Here is a 21,024-nt window from a genome sequence, read left to right on the forward strand (position 1 = left end):
AACAAAAGCCTACCATCAAGTATTTTGGGACCCCCTGGATTTACAGTATATACTTTCCTTGACATTTCTTTAACTTCTCCTGCATCCCTCTACACTTTTAAAAGACTTTCCCAACTTCTCTGTCAATGCTTCCGTCAAGTTTTGTGTCCCCCGTAATTGGTTATCCTTGTAAAAGCAAGCGACATAAAGTGAAAAGTGGACCGGCACTGCAGCGAAAAATGGCACTTTAATTGGAGTAAGTGCCGGGTGATGAAGAACAACCTTAATGACAGTCCTAATCTGAGTTTTGTGTTAGCTCTGCCCGCTGTCGGCTTGCCCAGTCAGCAATGTTACAGCTAACTGCACCATTAAATATGCAGTGCTTGAACGTGATCAGAGGAGCTTAAGTGTGAGCTCGTTAGTGTGTATCCCAGATGATTAGGAGCTGCTGTAGAACCAGGTGAGGGAGGCCTGGGGAAACAGGAGGTTCTCTTGTCACCAAACTGGAACAGAATTAAAAGGTTTCTGTTCTTTCAGGGGGAATATTTACCTCAAACTTGGCTTTCAGTTTTGGGCTTCTTCTGTTTTCTGGCTTCCTTTGAAAACTTTTAGTGGCAAGCACAAATGGAACACATATCCTCTGTTTATATGTCTGTTTACATTGACTATTGCAATATATAAACATGTGCGCTTGACTACTACTACCTGTTCTCCCCCCTTGCAATTTCTTGTCATTTTTAGCTCAAATGTAAATGTAAGATGCGCTCTGCAAATTATGGAAATTAAATTAGTCGATTCAGCATGTGCGCAACACAAGTTTGTAAACTGTCCAGAATCCTGGTATGGTAGCAATTTGGACCTCAGTCACAACGGCCCTTAGTGGTGGGTACAGGCTGTCTGCGGAGGAAAAATGGGCAAATCTGTACGGGTCACCCAGGTGACCCGCATGGAATTTTAAACTTATAGACAACTTGGTGAGCCGGTTGAGCAAAAATGTTAATGCACATTTTTTGCTACTTCACAAATGAGAGGAAATAAGGATGAAGTCAGACGTAAAAGTGTTGTAAAGATTTCTTTTAACTCCTCTGAAACCTGTGCAATACGGAACAAGCCTGTTAGTGCAGTTGAAGTGATTCGTGGGCGCTCCATGCATGCACCCTGACTGTTAGAAAGGAGGAAATTAGACAATCAGAGCATGGCTTGTGTGCTACGAGGACTTATTTATAACATTTGCGCCGTCAGTAAGGAGCCTGTGTGCACGTCACTAATGGGTACAGTGCGGCATTACAGTACTGTACGACATCATCACCTGTACGCCATAACTGCGTGCAACTTGCAAATACTTTACGATACACTTACCACACGCATGACAAAGGTGCTTCCATTCTCATGTTGTCACTCTAGGTAGCTGCACTAGCTTCAATGGAACTACAAGACACACCTGCACTCCTCTTGAGATACAGTCCCCCCTGTCTATGACCCATGGGCCTTGTCTACCCTGAAATACTCAGCATCCGTGCATTTCAACCCCCATTCGGACTAAGACATAGGGAAACGAGAGGAGCAACCCTCAAACTTTCCAGTTCCCCATCTACGCTCTTCTCAAACAATAGCCACAAACCCAAAACAAAGACAGGGGACAGGCCGAATGCAACTTTTATAGCCAAAAATCACAGCAGGAGGCTGTCATCTCTGCTAAAGCATCCCATACTGCTTTCATTGGCTGGAAAATCAACTACGTTTCACCAACTCTTGTTGTGTTTTTGGCCATTTTTGTGTTGTTTTTAAAGTCTTCCAATGTCTTCCAATAAAATTTCACACTGTAGTACTCGTAAAGTTAGTGGCATTAACTTGTAATACGATTGAGTTGATCATCAGCTTGTAAACTGACTAAAATGATGCACTCCTCTGCAGAGATCGTTCGAGCAATGACCTATGTGATAAACCAGGGCATGGCCATGTACTGGGGGACTTCCCGATGGACTGCCATGGAGATCATGGTAAGCTGTCCAAAGCTTCTACTTCCAGCAAGATTTGCTGATGGAATCGCAGAAATGATGAGCACGGAAAATGGTTGCTGACACAGAAAAAAAAATGGTGGAAGAGTCAAGTGGACTAATGAATCATCAAACCAATGGAAAATTAAGTACCATCCTTTTTTTAATCACTAAAGTTCAGATTTTTATATTAGGATTAAGTATTTAAAGCTGTATTTGGCTGTCTTTGTATTTTTTCTAATCTGCAATTAAAAGTGAGGCTGATATCCATCAGATTAAGGCTTGGCACATTGAAAACAATACATTTTATACTATCTGCTAGTTTTACCACTACTGATACTTGTGTTGAATTGGTATTGCTCCTTTTTTTTTAATCCATCTTTGGTTATTATAACTTCAGAAGCCTTCAGCATGTCGTAAATCAGTTAATATAGATAACATTGTTGCCGCTGCATTCATGTTTTTAGCTTGTAAGAAATACTAGACAAATTCAGCCTCACTTATTGGGCTACTTAGATTTAAACGTGCCTTAAATTAAACTTTCACACTCTCAATGTATGCAACTGTTGAAAATGTGAAATCCCAGGTTTGTATTTAAGCATCACTGTGTTATAAATGAACTAACAACAAGAAGTTAGAGGACTGTTACATTTTTATTAACCAAAATAATAATCCAACTGTTACATAATCACTGTGTTTACACAGCACAAAACATACAATACCTGTAAAAAATATATATTTGTATCCTTCATTGTCACTGCAACCTGCTTATAGCTCCTTATGTATGCAGCAATGAACAATGATATGTGATTGAGGCAAGCTGAGACCATTACACACTTTGTTTCACTATTTAATATGATAAACAGGTAAAAAGAAATGTAATTTGCATGTAAGCTTGGAGAAATCTGTTACTTTTCAAAAATGAATCCTGTCGAAAATGAATCCTGCCTCAGCGTGAAGGAGGATGAAATGTTTTTATTCAACAGTCATCAGGTAATTTTTTGCAGCTTGGTCTTTCATCTTCCTCATCTATATGCTGTAGAATTTGTGTTTTTAGGTTTATGATGGTTAAAAATATTTAAGCTATTAATGCAGGAGATAACAAATGCACACAGCCTATCCTTTACTCCCACTGTTTATATGGCAAGACCCTCTTTGAGACCTTTAAATGAACATGAGCTAAACCTTTAGACGAATGGCTGATGGGGGGGGCTTTAGGTTTACTTGACATGGGGGCAGAACAGCACACAGGCGTAGCTGCATGCATGGCCACACAGACTGGAGGCTTCTGCACAGAGGGGCAACTGCTACTTTGGCAGGAAACTTACACAAATGACACATAAAAAGAAGCAACAACCAGGTCTGTTTGCTGCTTGTGACAGCTTTGTGGAGACCACAGTGAGAGGCGCCACAGGCCCAATGGCAACTACATTTATGGTTTGGGTTGAATTTAAGGTTAGGCAGGATTTACTGGAAGTAGAAAGCAGTTTCCTCAGGCAGGTTCTTTTAGGACTCCAGGGAAAAACAGGATCTGTAAGAATATTTAAATAGATAGAAAATTGATTCGTTTACCTCAAACTGGGCATTTACATTTCTTCCATGCTTGCTTCAAGATAATTAGCTGCCTCTTTTGTCCTTAATTATTTATGTTAGGCCATTTTTTTCCAATCAACCTTTACAGCTTTACATTTTGTTTTCTTCAAACAGATAAGGCTTGCAAATATGGCACTCTTATTTATAATACAAATGGAAATCCTACTGTTTTCTACATCTTAATAGGCATTCTTGTTTATTTGTGACCCTAAATCTGCAGGAGGCCTATTCGGTGGCCAGGCAGTTTAATCTGATCCCTCCAGTGTGTGAGCAAGCGGAGTATCATCTCTTCCAGCGCGAGAAAGTCGAGGTGCAACTGCCCGAACTTTACCACAAGATAGGTAAGTTTTGTCTTTACTGTTAATAAAAGACCACCTTTAATATTCATTACTAAAACATAGAAAAGTTGTTATTTTTAACAGATCCACTCAAGTCATCTAAAAGAGTTCCCAGTCTTTCAATTATGATGAGACTATATTTAGTCAAAATCAAAAAACCTGTGTCGTCATCTAGGACATAGTTCTGCAGAGCAGCGAATGGTTCATTAGAAAATCCCCTGTGAGGACCGTTGGGTGGAGCAAACCCCCTCCCTTTTCCCTCCCCATTGCAGAGTGGGGCGGAACAGGGAGCCTGTGACCTGCCCAGCATATTTTCTTTGTCACTAATTAGCTCTTTTTCAAATATTTTCGTCTGCTCCTGATTCACAATGATTTGAATAAGGAAATACTCTGAAATCCTTTATTGAGCTTACTTTTTTTTAAATTTACATCTAATTTTGTGATCTGCCGTGCTTTGTTTTGGTTTTTTTTGCTCTGTCTCTCTGCCTTGTTTTCACTCCTCCTTCTCAGACTCAGTTTATGTTTATCCTAACTGTCCCTGGTCTCCATGCTGACAGGAGTCGGGGCAATGACATGGTCACCTCTGGCATGTGGCATCATAACTGGAAAATATGAAAACGGCATCCCAGAATCTTCAAGGGCCTCCATGAAGGTACATCTCGCCTGCGGGTCTTGCGCTCTGTTTCCCGAATAACACGACAAATTGAGTCCGTGTGAAGACGGTCTTGAATAACCCAAATAGTTAATTTAGCGTAGCAGCAGGGAAGTTATCAGGACACAACACGGGTGAGGTTAATGATTCATGGATATTCTGGTATGCAAATGCTAGTCATAAAAGCTGAAACCTGTTTGTTTAGAGATAGATAAATAGAGAGAGAGATGGAGAGATGACAGTTTATGAAATGATTGTGGACCCAGATATCCAAGGCGAGGAGCAGATTATCAATGTTCTTTGTAACTACTTGACAGAGAGGTAATCATTTTTAATTTAAATATTTTGTAATTTTTTAAGCATCAAAATACAATAAACTTTGACACTTTGTCAAATAATGAATGTGTGGATTCCCTCTTTAAATGAAGAGACCTTTTATTTACTCAGAAGTCATTTTGGGCACTAATACACAACGGTTTAGTTCATGTAAACAACAAAATTAAATTAACCATTAAACCATTAAATGAATGGTCTTTTTTATTACATTATTCTTAACTTTTTTTATTTTGATTTGCACCACATTCACTTTATCCTCCAGACTTCTCTCTTTCATTGACCAATGACCACTTTGAAAATGACTAATATTGAGTCCCAAATATTTTAGAATTGACATCACATTAAAGAAATTCAAACCTTTAATCCACTTCAGTTTTCCTTGTAGCTTAGTTAATATTCATTTGACCCATCTTTCATCTGTCAGTTTTTCTGACATTTACCTTTCATTGCCCTTCACTAGATCAATGATAAACAAAGAAACAGCATTGATTGCAGAAAGGTTTAAACCTTGGTTATGTAAGGGTTAATGGCCGACGAAGTGTGCATTATAACTTTTTAACGTACCCCGTGGAAGCCTGAACCGTCCGACGCGTTAAAAAGTAATAACGCATACTTCGACGGCCATTAACCCGCGTATACCACGATCACTTACAAAAGCAATACATATTAACCAGTTTTTAGTTCTTAATTCTTTTTTTTTTTCCGATTTGGATCGCTTTTCTCACAAAAAGCGGACTATTTGTTACGTGATGCGGTGTCCGCGTCGCGCTGCACCACCGCTGCAGTCAAGATTGGGCGATATAAATATGCTGATCTTTCCGATGGGTTGAATAAAGCATCAGTTCAGAGAGAAAGTTCTTCTCTTACCGCTTGTTTTTGTCCAAATAATGAAGCAAAAGATTGTTTTAAAGAGGCCGGCACACAAAACATTTAAGCTAGGTGACCGGAACTTCTTTTTTCACAGTTATCAGGTGGTAATCAGGTTTTAATCAGGTTTTAATGCACACCCAGCAGCCAATCAGAATCGAGTATTCACCCGGACCATGGTATAATTAAGTTAACAATTCTGTCACCTTTACTGTACAGAAAAAATAATCCATATTTTGGGATACAATTCAATCCAGGGACCTGGATTTAGTAGTAGCATCCTATTTTTTCTTCTTCTTTTTTTTTAACAGACCCAATCCAAGGCAAGGGCAATTGTGACTAAGGCTTTGATAGGTGGCAGGGCAGTCACAGATAGAGAAGGAAGATCTTCAAACATGGGGGGTAATTGAACAAAACCAGAGTTCTGTAAAATTTACCTTACTCTCAGAGCTGCAGATGCGGGTGGCTATGACATCACAGCAAATAGTCTGTAGCACTGCAGAAAGCCGGCGCGACAAGCCGTGAAATCACAGGGAAACTGTCGAGGACTGTGTGTCCTCCCTTTTTCCTCCAGACTGAGAATAAATGGGGAGGAGGCACAAACTCAGGGGTCCAAACAAAACAGGGTCATGCTTTAAATCCAAATGAGCAAACACGTCTGAGGTCCACTTGGGATCATACCAGACAGGTAGACTCAGAAACGTTGGAAGTAATCCCAAAAACAGGTCAGGCACAAGTGAGGAGCCCCTATATGACCAGGTGTAATCTATTCAGCCAGGACAATCTAACAGTGCCAGTTGGCATGCTTCTTTTAAAGGCAGAATCCCAGGCGGCTGCAATGATCCAATTACCTGGCAGGCACATAGTTGGCAGGTGGAGCAGTGCTGAGACATGACAAATGAAGGAAAATCTCCTTTGAGATGATTTGATAAAGAGCACGATTCATAGTCCGATTAGTCACAGCAAGTCTTTCAGGTTAAAAAGCAACAAAACATCCCCAGACCATGACACTACCACCGCAACATTTGGTTCTTAGTATGCGGCAAATGCAAGAGGACATGCCCAACCTGAAGAAAAATCAAGTCATGTTTTGTCAGTCATAAGGATATTTTTGTCAAGGCTGAAAGAGAGTTTTTTTCTGTTCTTGTAACTCAGCTGTGGTTTTTCTCTTGAACTCTGCCAAACAGGCAGTTTTTGCCCAGTAGATGCTGCACTTTTGGGATCATTTGGGTCAGCGCTGTCACTCCTGCGAGGGCTCACAGCTCGCATGTTTTCTCCATTTGTGGAGAAAGGCACTCACTGTGGTTTGATGAAGTACCAAAGCTGCAGAAATTTCTTAAATGGCTTTTCCAGACAACTAAAGTTCAGTTAGTGTTGTTTTTTTGCATTTTAAATTGACCTAAAAAATGTTCCTTTAATTGTTTACATTTAGTCTGAAACATTTAAGTTTGTCAAACGTATGAGATATTAGGCCAAAATGTTCTCAAATATAAAAATGTGTAGACTTAAACTGAGGGGGGTTTAGTGTTTGAGCCAATCAGCAATGAGTCTGGTGTCAAACAGCTCTGGACCAGGTAAAAAATAAATGGCACTCCAGTGACTCTGAACTGGCTTTTAGAGGTGCTTGTCAGCCATTACCTCCTGACACTAGCATTTTTAATTCCCGGCTTAAATGGACAGACATACGACATTTGCAACAACAGTAGGGTCGTTTATCATGAATCTTATTAATAATTTGAATTCAAGCGGTCAAATCGCTGCCTGTGAGTACCAACCGTGACAAATGCAACTGCTGAAAGCCCCGATGATGGCCTTTAATGGCTCATCAATCATTTAAATTACTTATATGGTGGACAAAAACAAGCACAAATAAAAGGCAAAGTAGTCGTCTTCTGATAAAAAGGAATAAACTTTTGTTGGCAACAAAGGTAGAGCTAATCAACAGTTTCTACAAGTATTAAAAATATTCATACATATACCTTCATGTGCATCTACATTCTTTTTTCCCCCATGGCCCTAATCCTCTTGCAGACACGTGAGGACTCTGTTGTTTTGTAATTGAGATGTAAATAAAGTTATGGTAATGCTCTCCTGATGTTTATTATTTCTTGAGAGCTATATATTTATGAATGAGTTGTTGTTGTTGTTGTCCTTTTTCTGTATTTTGCATTAGCAGCCATGGTCACTGACATGTGAATTGTTAGATGAAGAGTGTTAGATCGCTTATTAAAATCAGTCCGACAAAGTCTGTTAAAAAGGAACAAAACCCCAAAATTTCAAATTAAAAGTTGTCTCCATCATCCTGAAACTTGTGATCCTCAGAGTTCATGTAATGCACTGTGAGATGTCTGAGAGCCATGTAATGCATGATGCCTAAGTCACAACTGCCCTTATCGGCAAATCTATACAGGACACACAGATGGTCTGTATGAAACATCAATATCATGACCACTTTGTAAGCCCACAGCGCAAAAATACATCTAACAAGTCGTAGTAAAAACATAAACAACATGCATTTGCATGCAGTCAGTAAGGAGCCAGAGTGCGCACCTTTGCTAACAGCTAGAGGGCACCGTTAGGGCATGGTGCAACAGCATCCCCCATACTTCATAAGTGTGTGCAACTTCCATTATCCTTACAAATTCTTCACGATTCATGGTATGTGCCATTTTCACAACATCCCTTAAAAGGGCTGTATGAGCCTCAAGGAAACCTCCCTTTAAGACGTGACCGCTCCTCTCTGCGACCCTCCAGGTCCCAAACATTCCAAAAACCTGCAGCACTTACATGGGTCAACCCACCATAAGGGTCCATGTGACCAAGACCTAAGAAAAACAGATCAACAATGAAGTAGCGACAACAACACTGACAAGTAACTCATCTAAATTCGATGTTTCATCATTACATACTGGAACTTTTAATAGGTGATCAGGTTTACACTGTTCACTTCTGCTTTTTTTCCACCTCACTCAACCTTCATATTCTAGACTTGTGCTCCTTTCATAACTTCTTAGCTCTCAGAAATGACTCATTCAAAGCTTGTCTGCTCTCTCCTGCCAGTCTTATCAGTGGTTAAAGGAGAAAATAATAAGTGAAGATGGACGAAAGCAGCAAGCCAAGCTGAAGGAGCTCAACCACATTGCAGAGAAGCTGGGCTGTACCCTGCCCCAGCTGGCCGTGGGTAAGACTCTGCTGTCCTGCATTATGACCCAAGAGAAAAGAAACTTTTTCCTGCTGTCGGACAACTTTCTGAGCACTCACTTGACCCCAAGTTTTGCTTCTATTTGCCTGCAGCCTGGTGTTTAAGAAACGAAGGAGTGAGCTCTGTCCTGTTGGGAACATCAAACCCTGAACAGCTGACTGAAAACCTCGGGGCCATCCAGGTAGAGACGTGCACACGGCTGTTCTAAATGTCATCATCAGCAAGCGCTCTTCTCTGCAGACGATGCAAATGTCCAGTTTTAATGTTACATTTTTGGTGGGATTGGATCAGTTTGACTGGCCTATTAGCTCCGGAAATGCTTCCAAATTTGAGCCACACAATGTCACAAAATCTCACTCAGTATAATCAACGTGAAGCAACAACTCCAACTATCATAAGCTTTTATTGTGCCAAAATGGGATCATTAAAATGACCAACTCTTTGAGGAATTAGTAGAATTTATGGACAGGGAATAAGGACTGTTGCTGATGTTGCACAGGTTTTTATTTTTATTTCTGGGGTGGTTACCATTTATAATAACCCCCCCAAAAAGAGCAAACAGGTGGGACAAACTGGGAAGCTGTCGCAGAGTCACATGTCAATCAAGAAAGCTACACTCCCCAACTTTGATCTCAATTCAAAATATGAGTGTCAGTAAATATGCTCCCCATGTGTGATGGTCTTAGATGTTAGACTAAACAACTGAGGAGAGAAAAACAATGTATCGAAGTGAACACAAACTGCTTTATTTGTGTACAAGCCACCTGGTGGATAACCGCCCTGGCTCCCATTACTTTTGTTTTGAAATCCGCCTCAAACAAGAAGGTGGACCTATTGACTGTATGCGAGAACTGGACTGAGTGTGACATCACCCATAGAAAATGACTGACTTCCAATTCCAACCAAATGAAGTCGATTCAGTCCCCATTTCGGAGCCAGACGTCATAAGTAGGCAGCGATTGCCCCGAGTCAGTCTGAGTCCACGTTTCTATGGCAACCACTCTCAACATTAAGGAGTGAGCTTGTTGGAAGGCCACACCACTACCACTCTGAAAAATCTGTCAATCACGTGTGTCAGTTCGTTCGACGTGAGACCACCTTTTATCAAGGCACCTGATTGATTGGTCAGTTTTTATTTTTAATAACTTACACAACAGGAAAAAAATTAATTAAAAATGAGGATTATAAAGAATTTATTAAAAAAAACGTATCAGTGCAAGAATGGTTATTCTGATTAACATAATGACTGAGTAATAGCTGTTTATTTCTCCGTAGAAGTCTATAGGATTTTGGCTTCTTGGAGCCAGCAGGTACTTCCTGTTTGGAGCGCGAAGTAGGAGGGGGTCACTTAGTCCAGTAGTCATTCACAGTCGATGATTAAATTCCAAAACCACACACGTTTTTCTTTTTATTGGGATGTCATTTCCTGATTTAGAACCTCTTAGTTATGCACAGTCTTGTTTTTCTTGTGGCCTAATGTCTTCTCAACTGTCTCATTACGTTCTTGTTTTTCTGTTCCTTGGCCGGCATATGCATCTATCACTGTCAGGATGGATTTTCAATAATCTGCATTGTCTGTATAAACAGATTGATAAATACATTTTTGGAGTACATGACTTAAATTGAGATTCTACATGTGCGGAGGAAGTCATCTTGATCCAGATCATCACGGACTGAACGCGTTTGACTGTTCTTTCAGGTACATTCACCTGAGTTTCCTTCTTGTTTAGGTCCTTCCAAAGATGACCTCACATGTGGTTTCGGAAATTGACCATATCCTGGGCAACAGACCGTACAGTAAGAGAGACTACCGCTCCTAGACTCAGCTGGTGGACACCAAGGGGAAGGCTGTACCTTCCCTCTTAACCTCTGCCACCTTGGACTCTCAGTTTCGGCGTTCATGTCCGTGGTCCTCACCTTGGACCTCCGTTCACTTCAGCCTGGAATGGACAGCCATGTCCGGAGGGGCTGCATACTGTGTCTGTTTGAGACGTCTCCCACTTCTCCAGCTTCTATACCACCAAGGTCATCTCAGGTGCAGTCTAGCTCAGCTGAAAGAATTGTTCAGAAAGTAAATGTAAAATCCTGGTGTCACACAAACACGCAGGTATGCAGACCTTCAAGAAGCGACTGTCAAAGCTTTGATTTGCTGACATGGTCAAAATGTTACATCCTCCAGATCCAGTTCTTCTCATCTTGAATAACAAGACATACAGTCTCGGACCTGCAGATGATCCTTTCTGTCTGGTTCTTATACACAAACACAGTCATCCAAGGCATAGCTGGAATGAATGCACTGACATTTGTGGGGCATTTCCACTTTTTGGAGGTATTTAGAGTTGATGTGCCTTGCTCGAGAGCACCTTTATTTATTTATTTTTTACCCATGGAACCAGATCGATTTCCCACTCCAGCATTGGTGTGTCTGCCTGCTTAAATTTCAGACCTTTACAACAAATAAATTAATCTGAGCATAAAAAATCTCTACTGGACCAATATTTTATTTATGAGAGCACCTCAGCTGAATTCATGAGTGCCAGCTACTCGGATTTGGATGGACCTCAGATGAGTGAACACACGGAAGCTTCAGCTGCATGCTGAATGCAGATCACTTAGTCAGTGCTTTCATTAATACACAGTGCAGAAAAACAGAATTTGCATATGTGCTTCAAAACGTTCGCCTTCTGTGTCAAAGGTGCGAGCTCAAGTCGTAAAGTCGATGAGACGGCAAGGCGACCCATTAAAAAGAGCTTTATGAAAATGTACAAAGCCTCCTCACCCTGTCACCCAAAACTAGCTTTAAGGTACTTTAAAAGTGTAATTTATTCTATATTTGAAACTGAATATCACAAAAGTAGCTTTCAGTGAACCTCAGCGTATCAACCAACAGATGCATGTTTCAGATAGTGTGCCTCTAATCTATCTCTCTTTTTTTTAAATAAATGCATAATATAAAAAGTTTAAGTAAACAGAAAAGTAAAAGCTTGCCTGCTGTAGCAGAGGATTGTGGGACATCAAGGAAAGCAATTTGGACTCAGAAAGGAAGCAGAGTGGTAAAATGTGAAGCATGTCGCCCCCTGGTGGTCAATTTGATGAACTCTGCTTCATGTAAAAAAAGGAGAAAGTTCCTTTCCTACCCAAAAGTTTAAAAAGAGTTTGCATTTATTGATTATGAAAAACAATGCTTGTGCACTCAAACTGCATTTAAACATTAAAAGAAGCTTGCATTTATGAACTGAAGTTAACAGAGGCCTGGATTAGTCCTGGTCTGCTTACAAAAACTGCAGAAACTGCTTGGTAATGATGCAACGAGGCAAATGTACAAGTTATTTGGGATGTGACGAAGGTGAATCATAATATTTATTCATACAGTAGAGTCCTTAAATATTACTTTTATTTCTACATCTTGCAATTCATTTCTGTTTTAAAATGTTTATATATTAAATATAATATTACACCTTGTAAAATAATAAAAACCACGTGGAAAGCTCCATTACAAATAAACACTCTGCTGTATTGTAAGGCTAAGATATAAATAGGATGTAAATAGAGTTGCAGTCACATCAGTTGCAGTGTTGTTTCCAGAGAGGTGTGTTCATTGTTATATCTTTTTCATGTTATGTTGACTCAAACAAGACTTGTGGTCACTGACTTGATGAGTTCATGAGGATGGGGGGGGGGGGGGTATGTGCGTCTTTTTGGTTGTTTTGGGGAAAGAAGCCATCACTGAGACCAGCAGACGTCCCAGTCTTCACTTTTGTTGAGGTTTGTTGACTCGTGGCACAAACCACCCTGTAAATGTTCGTTACACACTGGCCCCCCTGCAGGATTAACCAACAGTGCTTCAAAAAGGCTCAATGACCCGCCCCTTTAAATTAAAAAGTTAGAAACTGGAGGAATGTTTGCTCTATTGGGTTTTCCTTCCATGCAGCTTGATGTGAAAAAACATGTGACTTTATTATTTTTGCTGCCTTTGAATGCGTTTCAACACCACAGCCTGGCAGAGTGCCTTGACCAGAGTCCTGCAACAGATTTACCTTCAGGGATGTCCTTAATCACATGTCAGTGTTGGGACTATGAAGTAAAAAGGTGAAGTTAGAAAAAAATATGTATTTTTTACAAAGGTAAACTGGAAAATTTCATGCTTTTTCACTGATGAAGGTGTCATGTTTAGTTATGAAAAGGAAAACTCTGGACTTTGTCACAGTAGGAAGTAGATGTGAATTTAAATCTAGTTTGACTCATTCTATGCTGTTAAACTGATTCAACCTCTACAAGTCCAGACAGAAATCTAAGATTTAAGAGAATAGCAAACATAAAAACTTTTACCCAAGTCTCTAATGTGCACATCACAGCAGAGGAGACTGGTGGTTTGTAAAAGGGGTTTTAAAATAAACTTAACGCTGCTATAGCTTATTTAGTGTGAAACATTCACCCCTTCATTGTGTTGTCTCTGCTAAACAGTAGATTCTCTGTAAATATTTGACATGAATTATAAATAAATGCGCTGCAACTGATGGGCTCGTCTGGTTTTTGGCTGCAACACAAGAAACTCTGCAATTTGATTTAAAAAGAAAAAAAAGAAAAAGGCTCTCAGGCTGGTCAAGTACTTTGGATTTTTTTATTTTACAAAACAAGAACAAAAAAGCTGGACCTGGAGAGGCAGCCTCCAGACATTTGATCACACATTTCAGGAAAATGAAATGTATTTTTTGAACCCCCCCCCCCCCACCCCCCAGCCAGGTCCTTCCGTCATCCACGCCTTTGTCCGTTACTTTGAGCCCGTTGAAAGCAGAGCGATGAGACCTGAGGAGGCGCTGATGGACAGAATGTAGTTGCTGGAGAAAGAAGGAGTTAAGGATAAAAGGCAAACGTTCCTAAACTAGACCGGTGCGGCCTCACAAACTGAACATCTGACCTATAAAAGTAGTGCTTTAAACTATGATGGAAGTTAAACAGGTTTTGTTCTAAAAACAGTCTTATGGTATTAAGGACATGCTTATGTCAGTCTGCAACATCTGAAAAAATAAGATAAATGTAAATTCCATTGGCCAAAATAACTAATTTTATTGACTAATGTGAAATGACCTGTAAACACTTAATAAAGCGAGCACCATCAGTGCCATAGTCTCATGAAAACTTGACATATGCAACATCTCTGAAAAGGATACACAGTGGGGTTGAAGCTCTTCAGCAAGAAGAAGGAAGCGATGATGACGAGCACCAAGAAGAGCGTGTTGTTGTAGAAGATGGAGAAGGTGGTAGCCTCGTAGTCCGCTACCTCGTTCTTCTTCCACAGAATCCTGGTCAGAAGACAGGAAAACACAACGGGAATCACTCCCATGAACACAAAACGTACAGATAGAATAAAGCTCATCCGCCATGGCTGTCCTGCATCTGTAGCAACAAAATAACAGCAAACAACTTGAATTCACTCAGAACTTGATTTCAAACAATAACTTCCAATCCAATTCCTGCGTAAAAACAGCATCACTTAGCGTGGTTCACCTTTCGTCTTTCTCTTTGCGAGACATCTTGCGGTTGTCGGCCTCAGACAACTTCCTGGTAACTTCCTTGGAAACAGCATCTTCACGTTTTTGGGCAACCCTAATAAAACAAAAACATTTACAGATGTGGGCTCAGAGGTCCTGCAGAGTACTGTGAAGCAGTCGTTCTGGTTAGAAAAACTAATAAATACATTTGGACCCTCGTTTTTTCCCAGTTTCAACTGAAATATAGCTTTTTCTCTTTACTTTAATAAATGAAGAGCTATTTCATTTCTTCTTTTTTTTAATACTTACTTGTGTTTGAGCACAAACTTGACATTTTTGTAGGCAAAAGCAACCAGGTAAGTGCTGACCAGGGTCATCACAGCGTACAAGACTGCAGACTGGACCAGGTCCATGTGCCAGATCCTCCAGAACAGCCCTGGAAGGAACCACACAACACTTACTATGGGCTTCTTCTGAGAAGATCCAGAGAGCAGATGAAGTCCAAGTGAAACAACTTTTAGTTAACATTAAACATTTTAAATGCAGAAAGAAAAACAATAATTTGTTTTGAAAACTTTTATTCAAATCCTATTTCCTCATATTATTACCACTTTTTTTAAGGTTTTAAAAACTTTCTAAAGATCCTAACATTTTTAGATCAATTCAATGTTAGAATAGAATCTTTAGAAACGCATCTCATTACTTGACGTCCAATTGTCAACATCATTAAAAAAATACAAGATATAGTGAATTAAAATACAAAGATAAAGACAAACTATAAACTTTAAAATTTTAGAGCTTAAAAAGACGTCCATGCCAGCAGCTACCTCCAAGTTTGGGACTGGTAACAGAGAGGGCTGTGCCAGATGTCGGCGAGGTTAGTTATAGGTTAATCAAATGTATATTTGTGTAACAAATAATTGAATGCATTTAAATAAACAAACAGATAGCATGTCAAAGTGCTATTTAATCCCATATTTGTGTAGCAGTTTGCAGTTTTGAATCTTAGTCATTACTTTTCCTTTCCAAAAATAGTCTAAGAGAAACTTGTTGGACGTTTTAGAAATTTTGTATAGACTAAAATAAAAATAAATTAAAAAACGAGCAAACATGCGTGCTTTTTCATAGGCATTTGTGGAGCTGAAAAAAAAGCTGCTTCCATAAATAGTATTTATTAGTTTAACTTGTATAAAAACAGAATAGTTTCTAAGTTAATTCTTGTGAGGGGTAAACTATTTCTGAACTGATCTCTGATGGAAATCTCAGTTAGCTAAAGCTAAAATATTATTAGCATAAGTACTACCACTCCCCCTTTTTAATTCAAATTAACATATATCGTGCAAAAACAAATTCACGACTACATTTCTGGCGTTTTGACGGATCTGTCGACGTTTTCATTTAAATCAAAGTCAATCTTTTCTTGTTATTCAGACCCATCTCAGCAGGCTAGCTAGCTAGCTAGCTAGTTGTACTCACAGATGGGGATGGCGGAGACGATGAGAGCGTTTCCGTAAAACAAAGCGGTGGACTTTGCCGACAGGTTCCTGCTGAAGTCCTGGAGAAGCAGGTCCTCCTCTGACTGCTGCTTGGTGCTGCCTTTCGGGGGCATATCTGCGAGATGTACGGTCTGTGAGCTCCTCGGTTTTGTCTGGACACAAGAGGACTGACACGTCGGAAGAAAGAGGAAAGAGGGACGCGTCAGCACAATCCCGGGACTTCATTCACCACTTCCTCTCAGTGTGGCCGCTGCTGCCCCCTGGAGGACGGAGGACCAAAGCGCTGCACTTCTTGCCTCGTGGCACCGTTTCAGCAAACCTCCCACCCAGACGGGGATAAAAATGCAACAAATAATCACTTGCTTCATCACTGCTTAGGGTAAGCCACACCACACAGTTAAAATTTAAATTTTACCTAAAGTATATATAGGAAAAATTCTGTTGGGTTTCACTGACCCACATTTAATCCCGTTTTGTATGTCTAATAAGAGTGTTTAGTGCTAAAATGGGAAATCTCACCCCCCTGACATTTATCTTCCAGAAAACCTCTTGAGATGTCAGGAATTTTTAGTTTCTTAGAAACCTTCCAGTGCCTCATAAACGTTCAGCAGGCCTGAGGTCAGGTGGAGGAAACAAATGACAGAAGATCATCAATCAAACTTCAAAAAGAGAGTTCAGGTTAACTAGGTGTGTTTGGCCGGGGCACAGAGACAGAATTTAAACTGTTGATCACTGTTAAATACCTGAGTGGAAGTTGCAGATTGATTCAGCAAATTTATTCTTTTCTTACTAGAATTAATAATTTAAATGCATTTAATCTGAAGTGCCTTTCTCATTGCCCAAAGTCACCACAGCAGTCCAATAAAACCACAAAAAGCAGTAAATGTTAAAAACACAATAAAATCAGATCAGCCGGCATGAAAAAAAACAAAGAATCAGTGAGAAAAGTGAGTGTTTAACCTGGATTTGAAATGGGGAGTGTCTATATTGCAGAGGCCATGGAGAGACTGGCCGGGTGGACGGAAAGCAAGGAAGAGGAGGAGCGTAGGGAGCGAGAGGGAATGTAGGTAAAATATGACCAGAGCAACAAAAACGGCGAGCAATGTTGGAGCTATCCAGCCGTACAGTTCTGAGGCATATGTCAGCTCAGACGAGGAAACCAAAGACATACATGGATCTAATCGTCTACAAGTGGATGCTTCAGAATGCAGCGGAGCAGGGAGCTTGTTGTCCGCCCAACGTATTTTCTACGTCACATTTTTTCATCTGCTCCTAATTTACAACTATTTGAATAAAGAAATTCTCAGAAATGCAATTTTAAGCTAAAAATTCTTTTTATATGTCCCCCATCATGAGAAAAATGCGACAAAAACATGTTAAAAAACACCAAAAACACAAATTTTATCAGTGTGGGTCTTCGATCTCAGGTTATAACTGATCGTTGCACTGGACAAGACATTATAAATTACCTGGTAATATCTCACTCAAATGAAATTGTTATTATGAAATATTTTTTATTCAAATCATTTTTAATTGTGAACAAAAAATTCTGATAGAACTGACTGAAACAAAAGTGCAATTAAACAAGTTCTGGCAAATAGAAATTCAGACTTTGTCCACTAGAGGTCAGTATTTGCTGTCTTGTTTGAAGAAAGTCCCCCAGCTCTGAATCACCAGAAATATTTAGTTTGTTTTTAATTAAAGTAAAAAATGTTGCAGCTACAAGAAGTTAGAATCAATTCTTCACTTTTAGTTGTTTATTTCTTTATTTTTTTTACACTATTAAAAGTTCTGGTTCCATAAGCAGCTCATGTGTTAACCCACATGAAAAGCTACATAACTTTCCGGACTGTTGACTCTGTAGGTACAATTTTTAAAAAGGATAGAAAATAAACGTATATTCTATTTTTTGCTATTCTTCCAGACTTTTTTCCTCATAAAATGTGTCACACATCAAGGTGATTAGACCCAGCAGCCACATATGCATGAACGGACAAGTACATTTAAATGTTCTTTTCCTTTCTTCACCTAATCCTTCAAGCCTGTGACACGCCTGCCAGAGGGGATCTACAATGAATACAAAAAAACAAACAAAACAATAAACCTGATGAGAAAAACAAAACAAAAACCAACAACCAGCATTTGTTCTGCTGCTCTAGCTGACCCACTGCTTCACCTCCTGCTGAGCTGGTTTCCTTTTTCCTCTGCAGGAGTAAGCTGCATGCATGCACAGCTGATGGCATGGGTTTTGCGTGCACGTGTGCCACAATGCAAAGCAGAGAGGTGAGTTTGCGTGATGTCCCTGTTTTTTGGGGCAGAGCTTAGGAATTAGCTGTGCACTTCAGGGGTCCATGAGAGAAGCCAAAGAGGAGGGAGCAGAACAACTTTATTCTTGATCACCGCTTACTTCCTCGTGTTTACCTCTTCCCCAGATTTATTTTGTCTGTGAGTGATCTGTCAGACACAACCACACAACAGCACAACATATTCTAACCAGCCCCCCCAAAACATAGAAAACACACACACACACAAACACACACACACACACACACACACACACACACACACACACACACACACAAATAGACAAATCTTCTTCAGGGCAGATAACCCCGCAGTGCTGCTACAGTTTATCTTCTTCTGATTGCACCCTTAGGAGCAGTTACCACAGATCACCTGACAGAGCTGTGAATTCCTTCTGAGTTGCCATTCCTCACCTGCCAGGAATAAGGCTCTGAGAGGCCCAGGCCTCTGTGCTGGATGCTTGCACCTTCAGAAAAAAGCAGTTCATGAACCGGCACACCAGTGGAATAACAACTATAACTTTCAAGTTTTTGTCTATTTAATCGGCTGATTTGGCTTGAACGGCAAACTCCATTACACATACAAAACACTGAGCACAGAAACACTAAGCAGATATGCCTGACTAATCAAATTGAAAGAACCGAAGGATTTTCCACTACTGAGTGCCACTGGTCTACAAAAACAATTTCCGACTGATCTGTGTGGTCAGACAACATCCTCTGCTTCCTGATGGATAAAACACTTTTAAATCCTTCTCTTCAAACATGCGGTCTTAGGGATCTTAAATGAGGATTTCAATAGCTTGAACTCCTTTTCCTTTCAATGTTAGAAAATATTTAGAAATTATTTTTCCTTTGCTAACAGCATCTGTGAATGCGCTGATTTCAAGCAGCACTTGGGTCTTCCACGCCACCATATGTTTCGTTTTAATTGTTTTTCCACGTCAGGACTGTGTTCAGCTGAGAGGAAAAGGCCAGGCCTTTCCCAGCTCCCTCGCAGTTTGTGAAAAAAGGAACATCCACGTGTAAAAGTCAAGTGGAAAATCCTAATCCCACAAGCATTTGGAGCAATCACATCTTGGAGCAGAATAGTCACATGGTCACAATCAGTGAAACTGTCAACAAGAGGTTTTTGTAGCCCTTTTAATGAAATGTGTCAACGTTTTTACTCTTAAACATGGAAGTCTGTTTTCTGATGACTTTGCTGGACAGTTAATTAAGCTTTTTTAAAGTCATTTTTATGCCTGAAATAAGACCTCAAATCTGTAAAAGATGAATGGAAGAAGCTGGAAAAATAGTCTGGAGCCAGAAAGCAGGAAGAAATTTCACATAAGCTGTGCTGTCGATGACATTAAGCTGAAAGTTTCTGGTAATAAAATGTGGGTATATTTTGTGTATTTGTGCCTTTTTTAAATCATCAGCCTACAATGGATGTGACCTCACCACTTTTTGTGAGCTGCATGACAAAAACAACGGCCGGATGAATTCAACCTGAACTCCAAAAACCAGCTTCACTCTCACGCCACTGACTTTTCAAAACCAAAAGCTGCATCAGGCCTTCCTCTACCAGTCAAAGTATTTTCGGCTCCACCTACACCAACTGCCTGCTGATGGCCAAAGAAGGTGTGAAGAGGTGACCTCTCGACTATGAGGAAACTGCGGGGGTACTTCAAGGCTGGGATTTACTTAGTAAGCCACATGGAGATTACATCACCGCCGTGACAGAGTGCGTGATCGACCTAAATAAGATTCTGGAGGCGGAGCATCCTCCCCACTCGCTCAAAGAGGTCCTTTTCCATAGGGAAAAACCCAGAATCACCTGAAACCTGACGGAAATGTTTCAACTATGAGTGCCATACAGGAAGGAAACTGGGATTTCCTGCAAGATACTGGACAGCGAGCTCTTGCAAGACAAGTTTCCTCAGCAGGTTGATTCTCCCTACCTTCAAGGGCTGTAGTTGAACAAACACACTGACAGTTCATTCAAATCAGCAAAAACACGTTGTTTTTGTTGACATTTTTGTTCTTTGGCTTCTCTGATGAATCAGAAATGATTCACTAAAACAGTTGTCCCCGACCTTTTTCAGGCCATGGACCGGTTTAATGTCAGAGAATGTTTTCCCAAAGCGGCCTGTACAAGGCAGATGCGGACGTCCAATTTTATTTATTTCTTTTGCCTCCAGTGTCTCTTGACATTTGAGGGTGAAGTTTATCTTCCTCCTCCGTAAAATATCTGCACCTGGTTTAAACTTTATTTGTACACCAGTTTTTATGAAGTATGTATATTTCTCATTAAAATGTGAAATATATTTTCCCTTGACACATAACTGTCATAGTGGAAGCTAAAAAAATCAAGTGTGAATGTCAGCCTGACTTTTAAGGTGTGATAGATAAATATTAAGAAGAAAAAGGTCACTAAAACTGATATTTTCTAAATATAACAATAAGCGCAAATCCACCAACTTTTTTCATTAGAAAGTCAGTTGGTGAATATTCTGCATTATTGTTATTGTGTGTGGGAACAACTGTCACAATAAATCCATGTTTAGAGTAAAGACTCCTGGTTTTTGTCTGGTAATTGAAGCTTTCTTTTATTTTGAAGTCAAATTCTCTTCTTCTGTTTCCTCACTGACTCTTTTCTGCAAAAAGAAACATTCTAGATATGTTTGTTTTTTTGTTGACTTTGTTAGCTTGGGGGTTCCAATGTAGCGGTCGGCGTAGAGGATGTATTTAAGACACGTGACCGAGCGACTTGACATGCGTCACGAA

General features: G+C 40.0%; 2 protein-coding genes and 1 long non-coding RNA gene across 5 annotated transcripts in view; 2 read left to right on the top strand and 1 right to left on the bottom strand.

The window, feature by feature from the left end:
- Window positions 1-13,481, top strand: part of kcnab1a (potassium voltage-gated channel subfamily A regulatory beta subunit 1a) — a 133,955-nt gene extending 120,474 nt beyond the window's left edge. For all 3 annotated transcript variants that reach the window (XM_011482856.4, XM_011482857.4, XM_004075835.5), the window contains exons 9-14: window positions 1,894-1,979; window positions 3,790-3,910; window positions 4,465-4,559; window positions 8,823-8,943; window positions 9,057-9,145; window positions 10,695-13,481. In XM_011482856.4, the coding sequence (XP_011481158.1) occupies window positions 1,894-1,979; window positions 3,790-3,910; window positions 4,465-4,559; window positions 8,823-8,943; window positions 9,057-9,145; window positions 10,695-10,784 (602 nt within the window). In that variant the 3' untranslated portion in view covers window positions 10,785-13,481. The remainder of the gene's footprint in view (window positions 1-1,893; window positions 1,980-3,789; window positions 3,911-4,464; window positions 4,560-8,822; window positions 8,944-9,056; window positions 9,146-10,694) is intronic.
- Window positions 13,482-13,571: 90 nt separating this feature from the next.
- Window positions 13,572-16,219, bottom strand: ssr3 (signal sequence receptor, gamma). Its single transcript, XM_023961695.2, has 5 exons — window positions 15,933-16,219; window positions 14,766-14,892; window positions 14,473-14,571; window positions 14,136-14,267; window positions 13,572-13,802 (listed from the first exon to the last, which is right to left on the bottom strand). Exons 1-5 carry the CDS (start codon window positions 16,063-16,065, stop codon window positions 13,736-13,738), a joined length of 558 nt encoding a protein of 185 aa, XP_023817463.1. The 5' UTR covers window positions 16,066-16,219; the 3' UTR covers window positions 13,572-13,735.
- On the top strand, window positions 16,211-18,746 carry LOC105355500 (uncharacterized). Its single transcript, XR_002291568.2, has 3 exons — window positions 16,211-16,331; window positions 18,163-18,235; window positions 18,609-18,746. It is a non-coding gene; the product is annotated as an uncharacterized LOC105355500 (long non-coding RNA).
- The last annotated feature ends 2,278 nt before the right edge of the window (window positions 18,747-21,024 follow it).

This window comes from Oryzias latipes, chromosome 13 (genome assembly GCF_053564925.1).
Source record: "Oryzias latipes strain Hd-rR chromosome 13, Olatipes_Hd-rR_3.1".
In the NCBI taxonomy this organism is placed as follows: Eukaryota; Metazoa; Chordata; class Actinopteri; order Beloniformes; family Adrianichthyidae; genus Oryzias; species Oryzias latipes.